At 39.1% G+C, this 25312-nt stretch overlaps 1 protein-coding gene and 1 pseudogene across 1 annotated transcript; both read left to right on the forward strand.

Annotated features, from left to right (window-relative positions):
• Positions 1-1037: 1037 nt before the first annotated feature.
• Positions 1038-2700, forward strand: LOC134330977 (uncharacterized; annotated as a pseudogene).
• Positions 2701-11633: 8933 nt separating this feature from the next.
• Positions 11634-24294, forward strand: LOC134301200 (GATOR1 complex protein NPRL3-like). The gene is made up of 7 exons (XM_062985803.1): positions 11634-12061; positions 13755-13824; positions 17197-17235; positions 17903-18035; positions 19666-19740; positions 22177-22330; positions 24197-24294. Exons 1-7 carry the CDS (start codon positions 11872-11874, stop codon positions 24292-24294), a joined length of 759 nt encoding a protein of 252 aa, XP_062841873.1. The 5' UTR covers positions 11634-11871.
• The last annotated feature ends 1018 nt before the right edge of the window (positions 24295-25312 follow it).

The following is a 25312-nucleotide window of genomic DNA, read 5'->3' on the forward strand; positions in this document are numbered from 1 at the left end:
TGCAATCAATGTCTTGCATTTAAGGTTTCATGTGAAACAGTTCATATTAGAAATAAGTGACCATACAATGTGATCTCACTTAATAGGAGATAGAAGTATGGTAACACTACTGTAGGTGAGGCATTATCAAAGGAAAGGCATTAAGGTAAGACACAGGTGATGAGTGGCAGATGTGTGAGAGGGAAAGCAAACAGTTTTTGACTGTGTCAGAGTGGCAGCGTTGCAGGCAGCATTTGTACAAGAAGAAACTATCCAAAGAAAAACTTACCCATGAAGATCTATGGACTGAGCTGTACTAAGGTGAGCATAAATACACTGTGGAAATAAATCGGTCATGGCACTCAAACAAGGTACTGGACATCGCTTTTATTGTTTACTCAGAACACACATTCCCCCCATTTGTCCCTCAGTAGCTTGAACAGATTTATACTGTATATACAAAAGAAGAGACATTAAAAACAACAACAAAAACAACAACACTATAACAGCTGTGTGCTTGTAGTGCTTGTAACTTTTAGTGTTCATTTGTATTCCTGGGTAAGGTAAGCTTCTGGTTAAAGTGTATATTTTTTGCTGTAACTTGTTCTAGACTTGTTATCTTTGTAACTTTGATTATTAACATTGCTAGAATTGAAGTAGCATTTAAGTAGCATTTAACTATTGTTAAAAAATAGTCTGATGCAATAATCTGTGTTTTGCTGATTGGTTAAAGTGGCTTCAGGTGCCTTTTGTTAGAGGCCTAGGTGTGAATTGAGGGGCAGGGCTAAGCTTAGTATAAAATTAAATCTCCGCTACAGACTGGTCTTCTCTATCACTAGGTTTTTTCTACTAATCTAAACTAACTTGGGTAAGTACTATCAGTCTCTGACATTGTTTAATCTATCAAACTTTTTCTCAGCATGTGCTACTCAATTATTCCTGTGCTTATATCTCACAGACCCTGCAGACATCAGAGGGCACATTATAGGAACAGCAACGCCAGCAACCTCATCTACCCCCAACTGTTGCAACAGTCTCAAACAGTGGTGGTAGGTGGGGTCTGGAACTGTCAATCAGCCGTCCAGAAAGCTGACTTTATCTCAGCTTTTGCACTTTCTCAGCCTTGACTTCCTGGCACTGACTGAGACATGGATCACCACCGAGAACTCAGCAACACCAGCAGCCTTATCCTCTGCCTACACCTTCTCTCATACACCGAGAGGATCTGGTAGGGGTGGTGGTACAGGTTTGCTCCTGACCAGGAAATGGCAATTCACTACTGTGAATGTTTCTCACCTTAACATTTCATCTTTTGAATTTCATGCTATTACTGTTACTTTTCCGATTACTCTTCATATCATTGTCATCTACAGACCACCTGGCGCACTGGGAGACTTCATAGAAGAGCTGGATGTTCTTCTGAGTTTCTTCCCTTCAGATGGAACTCCTCTAACTCTTCTTGGTGACTTTAATCTCCCTACACTTCAGTCCTCCTGCCTTCTTCCTCTTCTTTCATCTTTCGACCTCCTCTTTAACCACAGCCCTCCGACACACAAAGGAGGCAATCTTCTGGACCTGGTCTTCAGCCGTCCAGCTTCTGCTCTGGACCTCACTGTCACCCCACTCCACCTCTCTGACCATCACTTTGTGTCCTTCTCTCACTGTCTCCCAACTCTTCCTACCTCCAACCACACTTTCACCCTTACAACACGCCCCAATCTTCACTCTTTATCTTCCTTCCTGCTAATCTCCAACATCCTAACTTCCCTACCTAACCCTGACATGCTTGCTACCCTTCCACTCAACTCCGCAACTAATACTCTACTCTCTTCTCTTTCAACATCCCTCGATCAGCTCTGTCCTCCTACCCTCAAACGAGGAAAACCTTCTCACCCAGCTCCTTGGCTTTCAGATGCACTGCGCAGCAACAGAAGAGAATTAAGGGCAGCTGAGAGAAAGTGGAGGAAATCTAAGCTCAGTGTTGATCTCCACTCCTACCACGATCTGCTGTCCAGGTTCTCATCTGACGTGACTGCTGCAAAAACATCTTTTTACAAAGCCAAGCTTGAACAATCTGCTGCTGACCCACGTAAGCTTCATGCTATCTTTTCCTCTCTTTTAAACCCTCCTCCCCCTCCCCCTTCTGCCTCTCTCACTGCTACTGACTTTTCAACATTCTTTCAGGACAAGATCGACAGAATCAATCAATCCTTCTCTCCGACTGACCCACTTTCAACTGACTCTCAACCCACCAACACACTCACCAGCTTCACCCCACTCACCATGGATGAGGTTACACAGCTCCTCTCATCCAGCAATCCCACTACATGCGCACTTGACCCTATACCATCCACCATCCTCAAAGACATCTCACAGGACCTAATCCCCTTCATCACACCCATCATCAACAACTCCCTGACATCAGGTGTTGTCCCTACTGCTTTTAAGAAGGTTCAGGTCATTCCCCTTCTTAAGAAACCTACACTAGACACTACAGACATTAACAACTACAGACCTGTCTCACTCCTCTCTTTTCTATCCAAAATTCTTGAACGTGCTGTCTATAACCAACTATCTGCCTTTCTCACTCAGAATGACCTCCACGATCCGTACCAGTCTGGCTTCAAGGCAGCGCATTCTACGGAAACAGCACTTGTAGCTGTTACTGAGAAGCTTCATGCTGCCAAAGCAGCCAAACTGTCATCTGTCCTTATTCTTCTTGACCTCTCTGCAGCCTTCGACACAGTAAATCACAGCATTCTCCTGACCACTCTCTCCAACCTTGGAGTAACAGGTTCAGCATGGCAATGGATGGCCTCCTACCTGGAAGGGCGCTCCTACCAAGTGTCATGGAGGGGATCCATATCTCCCCCATGCACTCTCTCAACCGGTGTTCCTCAGGGCTCTGTACTTGGCTCACTTCTTTTCTCTATCTACACCCGCTCTCTGGGCAAGGTCATAGCCTCCCATGGCTTCTCCTACCACTTCTATGCAGATGACACTCAGCTCGTTCTGTCATTTCCTCCTTCAGACACGCAAGTCTCAGCTCGCATCTCAGCATGTCTGCAAGATATCTCACAATGGATGTCGGCTCATCATCTAAAACTTAATCCCAGCAAGACAGAGATGTTGCTCATTCCTGGAGATCAGTCTCCAACCCAGGACCTAGTAATTTCTCTGGATGACTCCCAGATCAGACCATCTAATAAGGTAAGAAGTCTTGGTGTTGTCCTTGATAACCAGCTGACATTCTCTCCTCATATAGCCAACATGACAAGATCATGCCGGTTCCTCCTGTACAACATCAGGAAGATTCGTCCATTTCTCTCCAGGGAAGCTACCCAGATTCTGGTGCAATCACTTGTAATCTCACGGTTGGACTACTGCAACTCCCTTCTGGCTGGAGCTCCCATGTCCACGATTAAACCCTTACAGCTCATTCAAAATGCAGCTGCACGTCTGGTTTTTAACCAACCCAAACACTGCCACATCACCCCACTGCTACGTTCTCTTCACTGGCTTCCTGTAGCTGCACGCATTCAGTTTAAAACACTGACGCTCGCCTACAAAGCCAAAAATGGACCAGCCCCAAGCTACCTTCGTGGCCTAATCAAACCCCGCTCTGTACCACGCAACCTCCGAGCCTCTAGTCTCGCTCGACTTGAGCCCCCATCCAGGACTAAAGGAAGACAAGCATCAAGGCTGTTCTCTGTTCTAGCACCGAAGTGGTGGAATGAACTTCCTCTGTCTGTCCGAACATCTGAGTCTCTTGCTGTCTTTAAAAAACGATTAAAAACCCACCTTTTTACTAAACACTTAGGCTGACTTGTACTTATTTACTAACATTTTGTTCCATTCTTTTCCATTAAAAAAAAAAAAAAAAAAAAAAAAGGCACTTTGGTTCTAACAGGTTTTAGCAGATTTGTGTTCTTTGTTGTTTTCCTAAACTTGAGAAATTAAATGTTCACTATAGAAGCACTTCTTCTGTAAGTCGCTCTGGATAAGAGCGTCTGCTAAATGCTGAAAATGTAAATGTAAACAGCTGAATGCGGCGATTTCCATGTTGCTCAGCAAAACGCTTAATGAATTTATCTACAGTTATAAACAGTAAGCTGAATCTTTCGACTGCGAGTATTCTAACCAGGGATGAGATTTGTACCAGTCGCTGTGGAAGCTTCACCCTGCTCCTCCCTGTAGGGAAACTCTCTCGCATTGGCTGCACTGGCACCTCACACCTGGACTTGGATACGTCTAGAAAATGGAGGGGAGGAAAGATTCAAACTGCATTACATCTGAACTAATTATACATTATAACAACTAGTAAAAACATCATCAATTTGGAACAGTCATTGATTAGTTATAACCATCAGACTGTGTTAACACACACTAACATTTTAGCCTGGGAGAGTATTTTTAGGTTCATTTCTGTAAGATTCAAAGTAACTTTACAATGTTTTCCTTGACAGACGTTGAATCAATATTAGCTTTTATAGCCTACTTTACACAGAACTAACGTCAGACCTAGCTAACATTACATGTATAGTTAGCGAAATAACATTCTTCAACCTGATTTTTATCATCTCAAAATCAGCATTGCGACTATACTAGCACTGTGCTTTCATTATAATTTCATTTCTTGATAGATAGTTAATCAGTTTTTACCTTTTTCCTCCCGTGTCTCCTGGCTCCCTCGCTTCGCGCAGCTCTGACGTTATCTCGTGCTACGTTCACTGCAGTCGGACATTGGAGATTCGCGCTCGTAAATGTCAAATTGGCCATAACTTTTTTTTTTATTCGTTGCTGCCAACTGGGGTGGCAGCAGGGGTGGCAAGGCTTTCTTTTAGGGTGGCATTTGCCACCCTATGCCACCCCGGTAGATCCGCCCATGCGAACAGTATATATTAATACAAAAAATATGTACACAAACGGCAGCCAAGTTTAAATAAATAAACGTGAGGAGAAAATTTATAAAAATACATTTTCGAATAAATATATAAAGTAATATATAAATGTAAATATGTGTTTTTATATACGCATGTTTTTTCATATTGTATAAGGTGACTACATCTGACGAGCTATTGGTCAGGGGTGCGTTTCTCGATAACGATTGATCCTAGAGATTTAAGAACAACTTTAAGAACGACGTAACTTTAAGAACGCCAATTTTGCGAGTGTTCCCCAAAAGCCCTCTTAAGTCTCCGAAACTACGAACGAGGTTTAAGTCGTTTTTTGTTGACTCAGCCTGTGAAAAGGCACCGCCAGTTAAAAACTGAATCCGATTATCATATAATTTCTCATTATTACATCACAAAAAGCAAATCATTCATTAAGAAAACATTTGTTAAAAACTAATAACCAATAGATCTCTAAATTACTGGTATTAAAATATACATTTGCATTCGCCATCTATTGCATATCAAGCTTATAAATTGGCGCACAATTAACTTTTCATGCATCAATCCAGAAGTATATTGTAGCCTATATTCATTCATTACACACAGACTGATATATTTCAAATATTTCATGTTTATTTCTTTTAACGTTGATGATCATAACTGACAACTAATGAAAACCCCAAATTCAGTATCTCAGAAAATTAGAATATTACTTAAGACCAAAAAAAGGATTTTTAGAAATGTTGGCCAACTGAAAAGTATGAACATGAAAAGTATGCGCATGTACAGCACTCAATACTTAGTTGGGGCTCCTTTTGCCTGGATTACTGCAGCAATGCGGCGTGGCATGGAGTCCATCAGTCTGTGGCACTGCTCAGGTGTTATGAGAGCCCAGGTTGCTCTGATAGTGGCCTTCAGCTCTTCTGTAGGGTCTGGCGTATCGCATCTTCTTCTTCACAATACCCCATAGATTTTCTATGGGGTTAAGGTCAGGCGAGTTTGCTGGCCAATTAAGAACAGGGATACCATGGTCCTTAAACCAGGTACTGGTAGCTTTGGCACTGTGTGCAGGTGCCAAGTCCTGTTGGAAAATGAAATCTGCATTTCCATAAAGTTGGTCAGCAGCAGGAAGCATGAAGTGCTCTAAAACTTCCTGGTAGATGGCTACGTTGACCTTGGACCTCAGAAAACACAGTGGACCAACACCAGCAGATGACATGGCACTCCAAACCATCACTGACTGTGGAAACTTTACACTGGACCTCAAGCAACTCTCCTCTCTTCCTCCAGACTCTGGGACCTTGATTTCCAAAGGTAATGCAAAATTTACTTTCATCAGAGAACATAACTTTGGACCACTCAGCAGTCCTTTTTGTCCTGTTTTTGCCCAGGCGAGACACTTCTGACGCTGTCTCTTGTTCAAGAGTGGCTTGACACAAGGAATGCGACAGCTGAAACCCATGTCTTGTATACGTCTGTGCGTGGTGGTTCTTGGTGCAGTCCATTCTTTGTGAATCTCCCCCACATTTTTGAATGGGTTTTGTTTCACAATCCTCTCCAGGGTGCAGTTATCCCTATTGCTTGTACACTTTTTTCTACCACATCTTTTCCTTCCCTTCGCCTCTCTATTAATGTGCTTGGACACAGAGCTCTGTGAACAGCCAGCCTCTTTAGCAATGACCTTTTGTGTCTTGCCCTCCTTGTGCAAGGTGTCAATGGTCGTCTTTTGGACAACTGTCAAGTCAGCAGTCTTCCCCATGATTGTGTAGCCTACAGAACTAGACTGAGAGACCATTTAAAGGCCTTTGCAGGTGTTTTGAGTTAATTAGCTGATTAGAGTGTGCCACCAGGTGTCTTCAATATTGTACCTTGTCACAATATTCTAATTTTCTGAGATACTGAATTTGGGGTTTTCATTAGTTGTCAGTTATAATCATCAACATTAAAAGAAATAAACATTTGAAATATATCAGTCTGTGCGTAATGAATGAATATAATACACAGGTTACACTTTTTGAATGGAATTACTGAAATAAATCAACTTTTTCATGATATTCTAATTTTATGACCAGCACCAGTGTATATATATACAGTGTATCACAAAAGTGAGTACACCCCTCACATTTCTGCAAATATTTCATTATATCTTTTCATGGGACAACACTATAGACATGAAACTTGGATATAACTTAGAGTAGTCAGTGTACAACTTGTATAGCCAGTGGTATAGCCACTTGTATAGCCACTGTATAGCCACTGAGCTGGCCAGTGGTAGCTCAGTGGTTAAGGTACTGGACTAGTAAACAGAAGGTTGCCGGTTCAAGCCCCGCCACCACCAAGTTGCCACTGTTGGGTCCCTGAGCAAGGCCCTTAACCCTCAATTGCTCATCGTGTTCCGCTCATTGTGTAAGTCGCTTTGGATAAAAGCGTCTGCTAAATGCTGAAAATGTAAATGTAAATGTATAGCAGTGTAGATTTACTGTCTTCTGAAAATAACTCAACCCACAGCCATTAATGTCTAAATAGCTGGCAACATAAGTGAGTACACCCGACAGTGAACATGTCCAAATTGTGCCCAAATGTGTCGTTGTCCCTCCCTGGTGTCATGTGTCAAGGTCCCAGGTGTAAATGGGGAGCAGGGCTGTTAAATTTGGTGTTTTGGGTACAATTCTCTCATACTGGCCACTGGATATTCAACATGGCACCTCATGGCAAAGAACTCTCTGAGGATGTGAGAAATAGAATTGTTGCTCTCCACAAAGATGGCCTGGGCTATAAGAAGATTGCTAACACCCTGAAACTGAGCTACAGCATGGTGGCCAAGGTCATACAGCGGTTTTCCAGGACAGGTTCCACTCAGAACAGGCTTCGCCAGGGTCGACCAAAGAAGTTGAGTCCACGTGTTCGGCGTCATATCCAGAGGTTGGCTTTAAAAAATAGACACATGAGTGCTGCCAGCATTGCTGCAGAGGTTGAAGACGTGGGAGGTCAGCCTGTCAGTGCTCAGACCATACGCCGCACACTGCATCAACTCTGTCTGCATGGTCGTCATCCCAGAAGGAAGCTGACGCACAAGAAAGCCAGCAAACAGTTTGCTGAAGACAAGCAGTCCAAGAACATGGATTACTGGAATGCCCTGTGGTCTGACGAGACCAAGATAAACTTGTTTGGCTCAGATGGTGTCCAGCATGTGTGGCGGCACCCTGGTGAGAAGTACCAAGACAACTGTATCTTGCCTACAGTCAAGCATGGTGGTGGTAGCATCATGGTCTTGCGCTGCATGAGTGTTGCTGGCCCTGGGAGCTGCAGTTCATTGAGGGAAACATTAATTCCAACATGTACTGTGACATTCTGAAACAGAGCATGATCCCCTCCCTTCGAAACTTTCCAACAAGATAACGACCCCAAACACAACCTCCAAGATGACAACTGCCTTGCTGAGGAAGCTGAAGGTAAAGGTGATGGACTAAACCCAATTGAGCACCTGTGGCGCATCCTCAAGTGGAAGGTGGAGGAGTTCAAGGTGTCTAACATCCACCAGCTCCGTGATGTCATCATGGAGGAGTGGAAGAGGATTCCAGTAGCAACCTGTGCAGCTCTGGTGAATTCCATGCCCAGGAGGGTTAAGGCAGTGCTGGATAATAATGGTGGTCACACAAAATATTGACACTTTGGGCACAATTTGGACATGCTCACTGTGGGGTGTACTCACTTATGTTGCCAGCCATTTAGACATTAATGGCTGTGTGTTGAGTTATTTTCAGAAGACAGTAAATCTACACTGCTATACAAGTTGTACACTGACTACTCTAAGTTATATCCAAGTTTCATGTCTATAGTGTTGTCCCATGAAAAGATATAATAAAATATTTGCAGAAATGTGAGGGGTGTACTCACTTTTGTGATACACTGTAATATATATATATATATATATATATATATATATATATATATATATATATATATATACAGTGTATCACAAAAGTGAGTACACCCCTCACATTTCTGCAGATATTTAAGTATATCTTTTCATGGGTCAACACTGACAAAATGACACTTTGACACAATGAAAAGTAGTCTGTGTGCAGCTTATATAACAGTGTAAATTTATTCTTCCCTCAAAATAACTCAATATACAGCCATTAATGTCTAAACCACCGGCAACAAAAGTGAGTACACCCCTTAGTGAAAGTTCCTGAAGTGTCAATATTTTGTGTGGCCACCATTATTTCCCAAAACTGCCTTAACTCTCCTGGGCATGGAGTTTACCAGAGCTTCACAGGTTGCCACTGGAATGCTTTTCCACTCCTCCATGACGACATCACGGAGCTGGCGGATATTCGAGACTTTGCGCTCCTCCACCTTCCGCTTGAGGATGCCCCAAAGATGTTCTATTGGGTTTAGGTCTGGAGACATGCTTGGCCAGTCCATCACCTTTACCCTCAGCCTCTTCAATAAAGCAGTGGTCGTCTTAGAGGTGTGTTTGGGGTCATTATCATGCTGGAACACTGCCCTGTGACCCAGTTTCCGGAGGGAGGGGATCATGCTCTGCTTCAGTATTTCACAGTACATATTGGAGTTCATGTGTCCCTCAATGAATTGTAACTCCCCAACACCTGCTGCACTCATGCAGCCCCAGACCATGGCATTCCCACCACCATGCTTGACTGTAGGCATGACACACTTATCTTTGTACTCCTCACCTGATTGCCGCCACACATGCTTGAGACCATCTGAACCAAACAAATTAATCTTGGTCTCATCAGACCATAGGACATGGTTCCAGTAATCCATGTCCTTTGTAATAAAATAATAATTTTTGTAGTATGTAGTACACTTAAATCTGTGCAAGAAATCGTAAAATAAGTAGGTGTTAGGTGTTTTTTGAACCATTTATATAGATCGGAATGGCGAATGTTAAACGAATGTCGAATATAAAACTAACTTTACCGCAGTGTGTGAACTAGGCATAACAGGGGTGCGTTTCCAAAAAGCATTTTACGTTAGCAATTTACATAGTTGGAACGATGCAGTTGCGATGCAAGTGTTTCCCAAAACCATAGTTCGAACTACTGTGGTAACTACGTTGGTAACTTTAATAGTTCAAAACATCGTTATGCGTTATTTCTCAAAACCATAGTTCCACCGATCGTTTGCAACTGTGTAGTTCCAACTACACCTTTAGACGTGTGGTAGAAGTGAAGTTTTTGGTGACTACACAGTTGGTGACTACGCAGTTAAAGGATGGTCATAACGCCATGTAAGCAGACAGTTTACATTAATCTTGTTAAACGAACATTCAAAATGTCAAGTGCTTTAAACATGTAGTTCTTAATGGACTTTTTAATGTATTTATGTGAATGTAGTTGCATTTGTCGAATTAAGAATATAAGATATTAATACATATGGTAAGACATTAAGGTTTACAGAGTGAGCGCATGTTCTTCTTATTCAGAACTAACCTTATCGTCTTACCCTATGTATTTTAATGTATGGGAAAGGATTATGTTTTCCCATTTGTGACTGTGCTATCTGGTAGAAATAATCATCTGTACATAATGGATTAATAAAGGAATGAGTGAATTAATAAAATAAATGGTTAATGGATAAATTAATGAATTAAATAAATAGATGAATGAATGAATTAAATAATTAATGTAAAATAATGATATGTGAAAGTATAAAAGATAGTGAAGGAATAGACTGTGGTTTAATTAAAAAAAGGTGTGTGAGAGGGTGGGTTGGGGTTATGGGCCAAACATATTTTCTATTAATTGGTGAGGTGTTTCTTGGCCTGCAGAATGCATTGCTCAACATTGCTTAATGACTCAACCAGAGGTAAATGGACTAAACAGAGTATGAAAAAAGGCAACCTCTAATTTACCCTTTAAATGTATATGTTTTATGTGTAAATGTGTTTATTTCTAGGCGCATGAAAAAGAGGTGTTAATGATTTCAATGTCTTCAGAAGATACAACATAGAAAGCTTTACAGTTGTTTAACGCCTTAATGGTATGCTCAACCATTTGACTGATCTTACTTTAAATCTTTAAAGGTGGAGGAGCGCAAAGTCTCGAATATCCGCCAGCTCCGTGATGTCGTCATGGAGGAGTGGAAAAGCATTCCAGTGGCAACCTGTGAAGCTCTGGTAAACTCCATGCCCAGGAGAGTTAAGGCAGTTCTGGGAAATAATGGTGGCCACACAAAATATTGACACTTCAGGGACCTTCACTAAGGGGTGTACTCACTTTTGTTACCGGTGGTTTAGACATTAATGGCTGTATATTGAGTTATTTTGAGGGAAGAATAAATTTACACTGTTATATAAGCTGCACACAGACTACTTTTCATTGTGTCAAAGTGTCATTTTGTCAGTGTTGTCCCATGAAAAGATATACTTAAATATCTGCAGAAATGTGAGGGGTGTACTCACTTTTGTGATACACTGAGAACAAGGACACGAGTTTTTAATAGAGTTGCAGTTTCATAGACTTGCATAAGTATTAAATTAATGTAACTAAATATGTCTAATAGGGTGATTTTATTGAAATTAATGTTTCGAAATTATCTTAGTACGTCAGTACTGTATTTACAAAAAATGTGAATTTAAGCTGCGGAACGTTATTAGTGGAACTAATGTTTGATGCTTGTGACTCCAACATCACGCTAAAGTGTTACTCACAACATTTAGCATGGAACGCTAGTGCTAAGTGTAGTCAGAATACAGCTCGTGAAACGTGCTTAACGGAGATCAAAATGTTCGTCCTGTAAATTATTTTTCTTAGCATATATAAGACAGTCTGCTGTCTTTCATTGGCTTTTATTTTCATATCATGTATATTCGCATGCTGTAGGCATTTAGTCTTTAGAAATTACGATTCCTAAATGACGAGTCTGCACTAGCCAGGAGGTTACCGGTGGATTGTTCTGATGGCAAGACTGTTTTTACTAACGGGGATTTGTATGCTTGATTTAGACCTTACGGTTCTATAACAAAATGTACAAACAGTCCTCAATAGACTTGGATCCCAAGACAATGTGCAAGCCACCAGACGTTACTTTTCATAAAAATGGAGAGAAAAACAGTCCAATAAGCGTGATTTTGGTTAGTTCAGGGAGCCGCGGTAACAAGTTGCTCTTCAGATATCCATTTCTAAAAGTGTCTGAAAACACTTCATCAGCTGCAAGTAAGTTCAACCATACACACTGACAAAACCACCTCCTTGTTTCTACACTCACTTACTAATTTATTAGCTCCACTTACCATATAGAAGCACTTTGTAGTTCTACAATTACTGACTGTAGTCCATCTGTTTCTCTGCATGCTTCGTTAGCCCCCTTTCATGCTGTTCTTCAATGGTCAGGACCACCACAGAGCAGGCATTATTTGGGTGGTGGATCATTCTCAGCACTACAGTGACACTGACATGGTGGTGGTGTGTTAGTGTGTGTTGTGCTGGTATGAGTGGATAAGACACAGCAATGAGAATAGTCGACCAACCAAAAATATCCAGCCGGCAGCGTCCTGTGACCACTGATGAAGGTCTAGAAGATGACCAACTCAAACAGCAGCAATAGATGAGCGATCATCTCTGACTTTAGATCTACAAGGTGGACCAACTAGGTAGGAGTGTCTAATAGAGTGGACAGTGAGTGGACACAGTATTTAAAAACTCATACCAGCACAACACACACTAACACACCACCACCATGTCAGTGTCACTGCAGTGCTGAGAATGATCCACCACATAAATAATACCTGCTCTGTGGTGATTGTGTGGGGGTCCTGACCCTTGAAGAACAGCATGAATGGGGGCTAACAAAGCACGCAGAGAAACAGATGGACTACAGTCAGTAATTGTAGAACTACAAAGTGCTTCTATATGGTAAGTGGAGCTGATAAAATGGACAGTGAGTGTAGAAACAAGGAGGTGGAAAAGCAGAGTAAGACAAACATTAAAAGTGTTGTGATTTAGTACAACCCTGAATACCGTTATTAGTAGCTTTGTGGAGAACGACAAAATTAATTTTGATTTTAAAATTGTTATAACTGTGGCGATGAGACGTCATGCATCACGTTACGTTGGTAAGATGGCGGACGCAGTATGTACAAGGTTGTGTGCATACTGCACACTTGCATACTGAAAGAGCTTACTGCTTTACCTGCCGAACAGTGCATACTGCCTCGAATCTAGTACGTACCGTTTAATATGCGATTGTGGACACAACCTATCACTTTACAGAATATGGCATTGTCCAGCTTAAACAGGCATCTAGACAGCTGCATATCTTGTTCCAAAATGTGTACGTGCCCCTCAGCTTTAATTGTACCCGCAAAGATGTGCAAGTGACAAATGTTACTGGTACTTAACCCTCTTCCATACCATGACAGATGCTGACTTTTGGTTTTATTGGTTACAATTAGAATGGTGCTTTTCTCTTGGACCAGAGAACACAGTGTCACTTATTTCCAAAAAAAAGAAGGAAGAAGGACCTAGCATACACTTCGACTTTACATTAATTAATCTCAAATGAGATTAAGCCCAGAAAAGCTGTCAGTGGTCCTGGATGTTGTTAATATATGGCTTTCACCACGCATAGTAAAGCCTTAATTTAACTTAAAAGTGTAGATAAAGTGCGTTTTTTGACAAAGGTTTTCCAAAGTAGACCTATTTTTGGGTTAATGTTATGTTTCTTACAGAAGTATATTAGTTTACAAAAGAAGTGTTTTTTGGGATTTGGGTTTCTAGGTATTATAATTTAAGTATTATTAAATGTTAAATGACTGTGTATTACCATTGAACATAGCAGAACATTGGTCACAGTGACTGTAACATTAACAACTAAAACCTGATTATTGTTTTTTGTTGATCTTTAAAGCGAAACAGAGAAGTGCATATGCATTAAGGACCACAAGTGATGCTACAGAGGACCAAGATGGAGACTCAAGGTAGTGCACCCTAAACTGACTGCTTTTTGTTTTCTTTTTTTATACATAAAAAAAAAAACTAATTAAAATTTGTAGCAGAGTAACAAAAATGTGTTTAAATTAGTACCAACTATGTTCATGTTCATACATACTATATAAGGGATTTTGGTATTACATTTTATAAAATGATTAGAAGATTTACACTCTCTTATGCTGTATAAACACACTGATCAGCCATAACATTAAAACCACCTCCTTGTTTCTACACTCACTGTCCATTTCATCAGCTCCACTTACCATATAGAAGCACTTTGTAGTTCTACAATTATTGTCTGTAGTCCATCTATTTCTCTACATACTTTTTTAGCCTGCTTTCACCCTGTTCTTCAATGGTCAGGACCCACACAGGACCACCACAGAGCAGGTATTATTTAGGTGGTGGATCATTTTCAGCACTGCAGTGACAATGACATGGTGGTGAGGCAGCAAGGTGGCTAAGTGGGTAGCACTGTCGCCTCACAGCAAGAAGGTCCTGGGTTCTTTCTGTGTGGAGTTTGCATGTTCTCCTCGTGTCTGCGTGGGTTTCCTCCGGGAGCTCCGGTTTCCTCCCACAGTCCAAAGACATGCAAGTGAGGTGAATTGGAGATACAAAATTGTCCATGACTGTGTTCGATATAACCTTATGAACTGATGAACCTTGTGTAATAAGTAACTACCGTTTCTGTCATGAATGTAACCAAATTGTAAAACATGACATTAAAATCCTAATAAACAAACAAACAAACATGGTGGTGGTGTGTTAGTGTGTGTTGTGCTGTATGAGTGGATCAGACACAGCAGCGCTGCTGGAGTTTTTAAATACTGTGTCCACTCACTGTCCACTCTATTAGACACTCCTACCTAGTTGGTCCACCTTGTAGATGTAAAGTCAGAGACGATCGCTCATCTATTGCTGCTGTTTGAGTTGGTCATCTTCTAGACCTTTATCAGTGGTCACAGGGTGCTGCCCACGGGGTGCTGTTGGCTGGATATTTTTGGTTGGTGGACTATTCTTATTCCAGCAGTGACAGTGAGGTGTTTAAAAACTGCATCAGCATTGCTGTGTCTGATCCACTCATACCAGCACAACACACACTAACACACCACCACCATGTCAGTGTCACTGCAGTGCTGAGAATGACCCACCACCTAAATAATACCTACTCTGTAATGGTCTTTGTAGAGTCCTGACCATTGAAGAACAGCAGGAAAGGAGCTAACAAAGCATGCAGAGAAACAAATGGACTACAGTCAGTAATTGTAGAACTACAAAGTGCTCCTATATGGTAAGTGGAGCTGATAAAATGGACAGTGAGTGTAGAAAGAAGGAGGTGGTTTTAATGTTATGGCTGATTGGTGTAATGTGTATGTGCTCCCTGCAGGGAGCTTATTATCAATCAGAAAATCAACAAAACTTGTGATTTATGCAATTACTGATTATGGCTCATTTGTTGCTTTGTGTACTTTATCACCCTGTACCATATTTATCTATTTAAATCAATTTTCAATTTTGCACAATGTTTCTCTAGTCTCTAGTCAGTAGATTTTCCATGCCTGTGAAATCAACTGTCAAGCACAGTGGTGGAGGGGGCAGTGATTTGGAGTTGTTTTGCACTTTATTCCAGAATACTATTAAAGCAGCAGTCTAAGATTAGTCAAAATTGGGTTCTGAAACAGTACAATTATTCCCAGTACACAAGCATCAATCTCATTAGATGTTGTGACTGCATCTTATGAGAGCGGTGCATAAACAAATGCCCATAAACATCAATGAACTGTAAAGCAATATTGTAAAGAAAAGTGATTTAAGGCTTTCTCATTTTAAATGGAAAATGTATCCTAAATTATAAGAGAAACTGTTACACTTTACCGCTAGTTTACTTCAAGTTATTGTTACTAAAAGGAGGTTTTTAATGTCACTGAGTTATAGGGTGTAATTATTTTTTCCCCACCCAGATTCTCAATGTTGGTTTACTCTGTGTAAAGAAAACTACTTCATATTGAAATGTATTGTTTTCTTATAGTTGTCTTTTGAGATTATTTGTTTGTAGCCCTTGCTAAGGCCAATTGTAAAAACAGAATTGAAGCAAGTTGTGCTTTTTTCTCGTGCCTGTATTTGTGTCTAAGCTTTTTACTTATGTGACTGTCATTAAGCGCAATGACATTAAAGACATGGTATGACGAGTCTGATATGGTAAAACTCCATTGGCTCAAATAGAGAGCTTTGATCTTAACACCTTTGAACCCAAACCTTGATTGTGAGCCAGGCCTTCTCATTTAACAGCATTGCCTGACGTACATTCCAAAATACATTCCAGAACAGTAAGGACTATAGCCTCAGAAATGGGGGCCAACTTTGAATTTGTTTTGAAATGGTCATGTCTCTGTCCGAACATCTGAGTCTCTTGCTGTCTTTAAAAAACGATTAAAAACCCACCTTTTTACTAAGCACTTGAGCTGACTTGTACTTATTTACTAACATTTCTCCATTTCCAGACAAAAAAAAAAAGAAAAAAAACCCCACTTTGGTTCTAACAGGTTTCAGCAGATTTGTGTTCTTCGACTGTTGTTTACTTAAACTTGAGAAATGAAATGTTTACTATGGAAGCACTTCTGTAAGTCGCTCTGGATAAGAGCGTCTGCTAAATGCAGAAAATGTAAATGGTCAGATGTCCATGACATGTACTTGGCAATTTGGTGTATTTTAATTATTGTAATGTCAGTATTGCATAACTGATACAAACCTCAAAAATGCAACAGGTAGTTATTGTTAAAGATAAATATCAGCAGGATTTTACTATGCTACTGTATTATTAATAATAATAATAGTAGTAGTAATAGTAGTACTAAATAGCAGCTACAGGAAGAGAGGACCAAAAAACAAACTGGAAAAGTGATTACTTAATTACATGTCCTTGTAAGTCAATTTTAATGAATTTGGTTATCAATTGTGCTGTTTTTTTATTACAAATAATGTAAACATGTCTAAAAATGATAAACATTAAACTGGTAAAACAATTAAATTAAAGCAAGTTTATTGTTTGCCTGAGACATCACAAACACAGAAACTGGCTGAAGTCCTTGTTGTGTTTACATCCCTTCAGTCAGTAATCACAGTCCCCCAAAGACCCTGTATTCATCAAATACAAACATGTTGGATATTCTAATTAAATGGCCAGTGTCGTGGGGTGCATAAGTTAACAAATTATTTTAATTGTCTCAGTAGTTTACACAGTAGTTGTAACAACTAAATTGTACCCAAATGCACCTTTCTCATTCTTTTTTGTGCATACTGTCAACTGTTTTTTTTCCTTTTTGTTGTCTTTATTTTTTATGGCCATATTCCAATTTCAGAGAACAAACTTCACTAACTGATGAACAGTTGGTAGCAGGGTAAGATAAAACTATTCTAAACCACTTTTTCTTTTTCCTAGAACACCCTGTCTTTATTAATTTACCCTTCATCTCTGTTGTCATCTAGTTGTGCATATACAGTTTTGTACACAGTACACATGTCTAATTGAGGGTGTTACAGACAAAACCCAGTCAAATACAATTCCAGAAATCATGGTGTTTAATAGTGACTGCTGATAATTTTAAACTAATTAATAAAACAGATGAATGAAAATGAATTTTCCAAATTGTTTGAATGTAGGTGTATGTCTATGTAATTTATGTTGATTAAACATTTTGTACTTGAATATTCCACTAATTAATAAAAACAATCAATAAAAAAAAATCTATTAAAGATCATCTCTCAATTTTACCATGCACAGTCTGACAATTAAGGTATACATGGGGCTGTTGTCTTTTTGCACCCTTGAGTCTTTCTGGGGTTTAAATCACTTCTTAATTAAATATCTTTAATGCACAGAGCATGAGCAGAGCATGCACGGTTCTTCTCTGCTCAGTGTTTTTTAGACTTCTCTCATTGCCAGAATGAATATTTTTCAAGGTCTAAATAATGGGCTTAATTTCCTGTTTGATAAATGGATTTCAGGTTTACACCTGTGATGTTGTTTGCTGTTGTCTTAATGCTTTTATTTGTTCCTTCCCACAGATTTTCAGACATTATTCTTGCAACCATATTGGCCACTAAGTCAGATATGTGTGGAAAAAAGTTTGAACTGAAGATCGACAATGTGAGATTTGTGGGGCACCCAACGCTCCTGCAGCCCCCACACTCCATTCAGGTTAGAGAAAAGACATAGCCTTTTTAACCCTTGTGCGGTCTTTACTTTTGGGACCCTCTGGTATCCCTCGGGTCAAATTGACCCGGGACATTTTGATTTTTTGATCTCTACTAGAACACAATTAACAATGGAAGTGTTGATTATTTTTTGTCATAAGTTTGAATTATAAGTTTATAATTAATGTTATAAATCCACTATACTCAAGACTTGGGTGTCATAAATCATGCTTATCCTGGAAAAAATGAAGTGGGTCAATGTTTTCATTAACATTTATTATTTTGAACTTTTTCACTTTTATCTTATGAAATGCAAATGAACAACTGAGGCATAGTCCTTGCAACAGGGGCGGTGCTTGGGAAAAAGACAGTACTATAATGCAGAGGTATTTATCTCTTTTGTCCCACCCCCTTGAGGTGCAGGTGTTAGGCATATAGTGCGAGAAAATATTTGATGTGGTTTGCAGGTGGACACATTACAGACGGTAAAGTGAGAGCAAGCAGCTTCTCTGTGCATAGATTATCATAAAATGTAAAATTATGTTGTCTCACAGCAAAAAGGTCCTGGGTTCGATCCCCAGGTGGGGCGGTCCGGGTCCTTTCTGTGTGGAGTTTGCATGTTCTCCCCGTGTCTGCGTGGGTTTCCTTTGGGTGCTCTGGTTTCCTCCCACAGTCCAAAGACTTGCAAGTGAGGTGAATTGGAGACACTAAATTGTACAAGAGTGTTTGATATAACCTTGTGAACTGATGAACCTTGTGCAATGAGTAACGACCTGTCATGTCATGAATGTAAAACATGATTGTGTCTGTGGGCATGTTTCTGTGTGTCTCTGGCATGTTTCTGTCTGTCTCTGTGTATGTGGGTCAAATTGACCCGAAGACCATATGAAGGATGTAAATGTGTGGGGTACAGTAGCATGTGTGGTAAATTATTTTTGTACATGTTTATCACAGAAAATAGGCAAAGGCAATTGAGTTTCAGGTAGAAAGGATGTATACTTGTACCATTTTTCTTTTTGTAAAAATTTGAAACGGGTCAGTTTGATCCGAACAACACACAAGGGTTAAAAGAATTTATATTAATATTATTATATTTTAATAGTCTTTTACCCTCAACCCTCTGTTGGAGAGGCAAAAGAATGTTCAGCATAAGAGCTCCACCTACAGGAATTTAAAAACTGAAAGGTGGTTAGAGATAACTGCCCCTAGAAATGACAGTTCGAAATGTAATTAACACAGTGGCATAGTCATTGTTTTGGATGCTGTTTTAACATCTGTTTAAAGATAATTGTATTTTAACAGCAATGCACTGCACTTTTTTTATTTTGTTTATCTCAACCTTTATGCATGCTGTGTTAACGAGAAATGTATCAACACCCACCCAAATATCAACACCCACCCAAAGCCTGCCAGTAGCATGAATGCACTATTTTTAAATGTCATTACATTACTTTTAAATGTTTTTATGTACTGTTAAGTAATATGTTATTAAATATATTTAGGACAGTGTATTTGTACTTAGCTCTGAATAGTTTTGGACAGTAAAAAAAACTACTACATTTTAATCTGACAGAATTATATAGCCCTGGAATCATTTTTAATTACAAAACTGTTATTGCATTCTCGTTTTTTAGGTTTCCAAAACAGACCCTTCGCCAAAAAGAGAAATGCCTACCATGATCTTGTTTAGTGTTGTGTTCGCATTAAGGGTAAGAAATTTCATTATGACACATTGTTAAATGGTAATAATACATTTCAAAAGATTGATGTAACTTGTTTAGATCAGCCCAGTTTTATTCATGTATATGTTTAGAATTCAATGTATGTGCATATTTTTGATACAACTTTAATTGCGCCTTTTGACTTAAAATTATCAGCTTTTTTTTTTTTTTACTCAAGTTACTTCTGGGATCAGAAGTCTGTTCCAAGAAAGGGAGTGGATTTTGATAAGCCCCCAGCAGACTTCTATCAGAACTGCATTCCCTGCTCAGTCATGCTGACCTGTTTTCATTCATGCCAACTGTGCCACCTTGACTCAGCAGAATATAGTGCTTACTCAACTTGGACAACTGTGCAAAACTTTCAGCCATGCCCATATCTAAGGCCTGCATGCCCTCGTCCCCTGCCTCATACCACACCCTTATGTACCACGCCAACAGTGACTCAGCAAAAACACCCCATAACTGCAAGCCTGTTCAATTAAATTGTGTTTTTAAATTTATATTTTAGATATTAATATTTTAGTATTTTAAATAAAATTCTTGATAATTATTTAAAATAAAATATATGCCATTTTGTGCAGTAATCGCATAATAAATTTGCATAAAATAATGATATAGTATAATAATTATTATTACTACAGTAAATAATAACATTAATGGACTTAAATTGTGTAATTTTTTTTTTTTACATTATTATTACTATTTATTATAAAACATGATAACTGGACTAACTATATGGGAATACATATCTTAAAAAATAAATTCATGTTTATGTAACCATATTTATGTAATATTAGTGTGTGTATAAAAAAACGTTATATGCTTAGTCATTTTTTAAATAGTCTGCAGCTGTTCTGCAAGACAGTCAAAACTAGAATGTAATTTAATACTGTTAAAAGGCTTTTACAGAGCTAGTCATATTTGTTTCATATGCACACTATATCTTCTAATCGTTGAGTTAATGTTTCAGCCACAACAATTACTCACAGGTGTAATAAAGCAATTATATAAAATAAATTACTGTATGTTTCCAACTTTTTAGCAACAGTTTAGGGGAGTGTCTTTCCTGTTCCACCATACATGTGCCCCCATGCACAAAGCAAAGTCTGTAAAGACATGAAGAAAAGCTTGGTTTAAAGACACTCCAGTGTCTGTACAGAGCCCTGATCTCAGCTTTACTGTACAGCTTTGGAATGAACTGGAACATTAATTGAGGCTTTCTACATCAGTGCTCAGCCATACTAATGCTCTTTTGACTGAATGGGCATGAATTTTCTCAGACATACTTCAGAGTGTCGTGGAAAGCCTTGTCAGAGAAGTGGCTGTTGTTGGAGCTGAAAAGATCACTAATAATATTCATTTTTAAAATGAAATGTCCAAGAAACTCATAGTCAGATGTCCGAATACTTTTGGCCATATAGTGTATATGCACCGATCAGCCATAACATTAAAACCACCTCCTTGTTTCTACACTCATTGTTCATTTTATCAGCTCCACTTACCATATAGAAACACTTTGTAGTTCTACAATTACTGACTGTAGTCCATCTGTTTCGTTACATACTTTTTTAGCCTGCTTTCACCCTGTTCTTCAATGATCAGGACCCCCACAGAACAGGTATTATTTAGGTGGTGGATCATTCTCAGTACTGTAGTGACAATGACATGGTGGTGGTGTGTTAGTGTGTGTTGTGCTGGTATGAGTGGATCAGACACAGCAGCGCTGCTGGAGTTTTTAAATACTGTGTCCACTCACTGTCCACTCTATTAGACACTCCTACCTATTTGGTTCACCTTGTAGATGTAAAGTCAGAGGCGATCACTCATCTATTGCTGCTGTTTGAGTTGGGCATCTTTGAGATCTTCATCAGTGGCCACAGGATGCTGCCCACGGGGCACTGTTGGCTGGATATTTTTGGTTGGTGGACTATTCTTAGTCCAGCAGTGACAGTGAGGTGTTTAAAAACTCCAGTTTAAAAACACAGCGCTGCTGTGTCTGATCCACTCATGCCAGCACAACACACACTAACACACCACCACCATGTCAGTGTCACTGCAGTGCTGAGAATCATCCACAACCTAAATAACACCTACTCTGTGGTGGTCCTGTGGGGGTCCTGACCATTGAAGAACAGGGTGAAAGCAGGCTAAAAAGGTATGTAGAGACATAAAATGGACTACAGTCAGTAATTGTAGAACTTCAAAGAGCTTCTATATGGTAAGTGGAGCTGATAAAATGGACAGTGAGTGTAGAAACAAGGAGGTGGTTTTATTGTTATGGCTGATCGGTGTATAGCGTTTAGGTCATAATAAAGGTTGTATTACAATATTTCACCTGATACAGTATTCAGACAATGAATCGTGAGCATGATTGTAATTGTAACCAATAATTTTAGCCTTTTCTAACCCCACCCCCCAATGCAGGCCAATGCAGACCCATCCGTGATCAGTTGCATGCACAACTTGTCAAGACGTCTCGCCATTGCCCTGCAGCATGAGGAACGCCGTTGCCAGTACCTCACTAGAGAGGCCAAACTGATGCTGGCTGTACAGGATGAGCTCACCACCATGACTGAGAGTAAGACTGCACAGCATACACATTGCACTACTTAACCTCTCTAATATTCAGACATCTTCCAGTCCTTCACCTACTGGTTCTTCCTACTGTCTTTATTCTATTGGTCATGTGTGATGATTTAGATAATGCCTGATGATTTTTATGATTTTATACGCATGAACTTAAAAACTTGTCTTAAAATGCATTGTAAAATCGTACATGAACTGCACCACCAATGCATGCCGATTTTGTGACCCGCAAAGTGACCGCATTCTGCCACTCGATGGCAGTGTTTCCACATCAGCGTTTCACTGGGCAGTTTTCCAACAAGTGATGTTGAGAAATATTTACAAATAATCCCAAAATGTACAAGAAGAGAAAATTGAAGCAGACAGAAGATAATTTAATGAAAGATTGGAAAGTGAATACAACCGGTACGTCTTTTGTGTTATGAGGCCGTGTCTGTGGTAAAGGAGTACAATTTAAATGTAGACATACATTATAAATATACAGTATAAATTTGGCATTTTGACATCAAACACATAATTTGCCTCCAAGAATCAATCACAGCAGGATACGTTAAAATCAGCCCTTTAAGGGCCACCGTAATGCAGATGTGGCCCTCGCTGAAAATGTGTTTGACACCTCTGGCTAACAACATATGCATGATTTTCACTGCATTTAAACCAGATCTGTGTGGTATTTGTAAAAGTAATTGTTAAGTCCTTTCCCACAGCCCCACAAGATTCATCGGGTCCTTAAAAACTTAAACTTAAAAACTTGATTTTAAATGGCTTGCTTATTTATAGTGACTTACAATTCATGATCTCTTTTTTTCCTCTCGGCCCTTGCATAATTACTAAACAAAACATTGTATTTTACCATGGGAACTTAAGTAAAACAACACAAACAAAAACATCCTCATTTACTTAAGGAAATAAGTTATCCCAACACCTTTATTACTCTTGTGAAAAAGTAATTGCCCCCTTTTCTTAACACCTGTTTGCACAATTGTTAGCAGCAATGACTGCAGTCAAACACTACATATAATCTGATATTAGTCTTTTACATTGATGTGGAATAATTTTAGTCCACACTTTTTTGTAAAACAGTTTTAAATGAGACATGTTTAAGGTGGGCTCAAAGGGTCAATACTCCATTTCATAGTTTAAACTACATTTCTATTCATAGAACGTTATCCTCAAAGATTTGGGAATCATCCAGCTACTTCTTTGGCAGCGCACGTATATTAGTTTAAATAGCAATGGTTTCCTGTTGTTAGCCTTTTATAAATTTTCTTCCACTTTTTAATAAGGACTCATGAGAGAACTAGGACTGTTGCTGAGTGCTTGGAGACATGCAATATACAATAACTTTTCACAGTTAAAAAACAAGCCCAGTACTTACAAAAGAAAAAAAAGATGCAGGGAGCATGAATGTTTTGCTTAATTGACATCAATAACTTACATCCCTTATAATTACAATCGATATTCTGATTAATAAAGGATACCAATATCCCAGGAAATGGGAGAATTATATAGTGATGGTTATTAAGCCCGTCTGCTAGATATGTGCTAACAATATCTTTGTAAAATTACATCTATAATGTAATATACATAATGTAAATTACATCTATAAAATAAATAATACCATTAAATGATATGAATAGTTATAATGGAATGATGAAAAAACAACATTGTTCGCATTTTTGGGATGACAAAAGGACATTAGTAGCATTTTTAACTATGATAAAGGTGTAGATGATTTTGGGTCAAGGACACACTATACATTTTTATCGTTCTTAATAAATTAATTTTAATTACTTGTTTAGATAACACAAAAAAGTGAAAATCATTCTGAAATACTCATGCCAAATTATGATTACAGCGGATGGAACATTGCAGTCACCCTTTCGACACATCCTCCCTAAGTGTAAACTGGCAAGAGACCTAAAAGAAGCCTATGACAGGTATGAATTCATCTAGTTGGTCATGTTATATTAATGTTACAGCTTACAACACGTGTCAAACTCAAGGCCTGCAGGCCAAACCCGGCCTGCCACATCATGGTATGTGGCTCGCGAGAGCTTTAAAAGATGTATGATTGTCTTAAAATACACTGTAAATTGTACAAACTGCATCTCCGACAATGCATGTCGAGTTTGTGACCCGTAAAGTGGCCGCATCCCACTACTAGATGGCAGTGTTTCCACATCAGCGTTTAACTTAAGCAGTTTTCCAACAAATGATGTTGAGAAATATTTACAAATAATCCCAAAATGTTAGAAAATTAAAGCAGTGTTATGAGGCCGTGTCTGTGGTAAAGGAGTACAATATAAATGTAGATATACATTATAAATATACGGTATAAATTTGGCATTTTGACATCAAACACAAAGAAAAACAACAAATTGTCCAAGACTTAAAAGGCAGACTGCAATCACAGCAGGATACGTTACAATTGGCCCTTTGGGGGCCACCATAATGCAGATGTGGCCCTTGGTAAAAATGAGTTTGACATCCATGGCTTACAACATACAGCGGGGGAAATAAGTATTGAACGCATCAACATTTTTCTCAATAAATGTATTTCTAATGGGACTATTGACATGAAATTTTCACCAGATGTTGGTAACAACCCAGTAATCCACACATATAAAGCAGTCAAAACAAATAAGTCCAAAAATTAAGTTATGTGTAATAAAGTGAAATGACACAGGGAAAAAGTATTGAAGACATGAAGGAAAGGGAAAGGGAAAAAGGCATGGAAAGCCAGAACACCAGCTGAAATCTGTCAGTATTTAGAAAGCAATCCTGCCCCTATTAGTGCAAATTAATATCAGCTGGTTTAGTCCTAATTGATGGCGTACAGAAAGGTTTCTTATTACCAAGGTGTCACACAAGAAGCATCTCGTGATGGGTAAAAGCAAAGAGCTCTCTCAAGACCTTCGCAACCTTATTGTTGCAAAACATATTGATGGTATTGGTTACAGACGTATTTCTA

The sequence above is a fragment of the Trichomycterus rosablanca genome, chromosome 2 (genome assembly GCF_030014385.1).
Source record: "Trichomycterus rosablanca isolate fTriRos1 chromosome 2, fTriRos1.hap1, whole genome shotgun sequence".
Taxonomy (NCBI): Eukaryota; Metazoa; Chordata; class Actinopteri; order Siluriformes; family Trichomycteridae; genus Trichomycterus; species Trichomycterus rosablanca.

Coding starts and splice junctions, on each gene's coding strand:
- LOC134301200 (XM_062985803.1), top strand. CDS start 11,872: ATGTACAAACAGTCCTCAATAGACTTGGATCCCAAGACAATGTGCAAG. Junction 18,036..19,665: donor AGCCCCCACACTCCATTCAG/GTTAGAGAAAAG, acceptor CTCGTTTTTTAG/GTTTCCAAAACAGACCCTTC. Junction 19,741..22,176: donor GTGTTGTGTTCGCATTAAGG/GTAAGAAATTTC, acceptor CCCCCAATGCAG/GCCAATGCAGACCCATCCGT.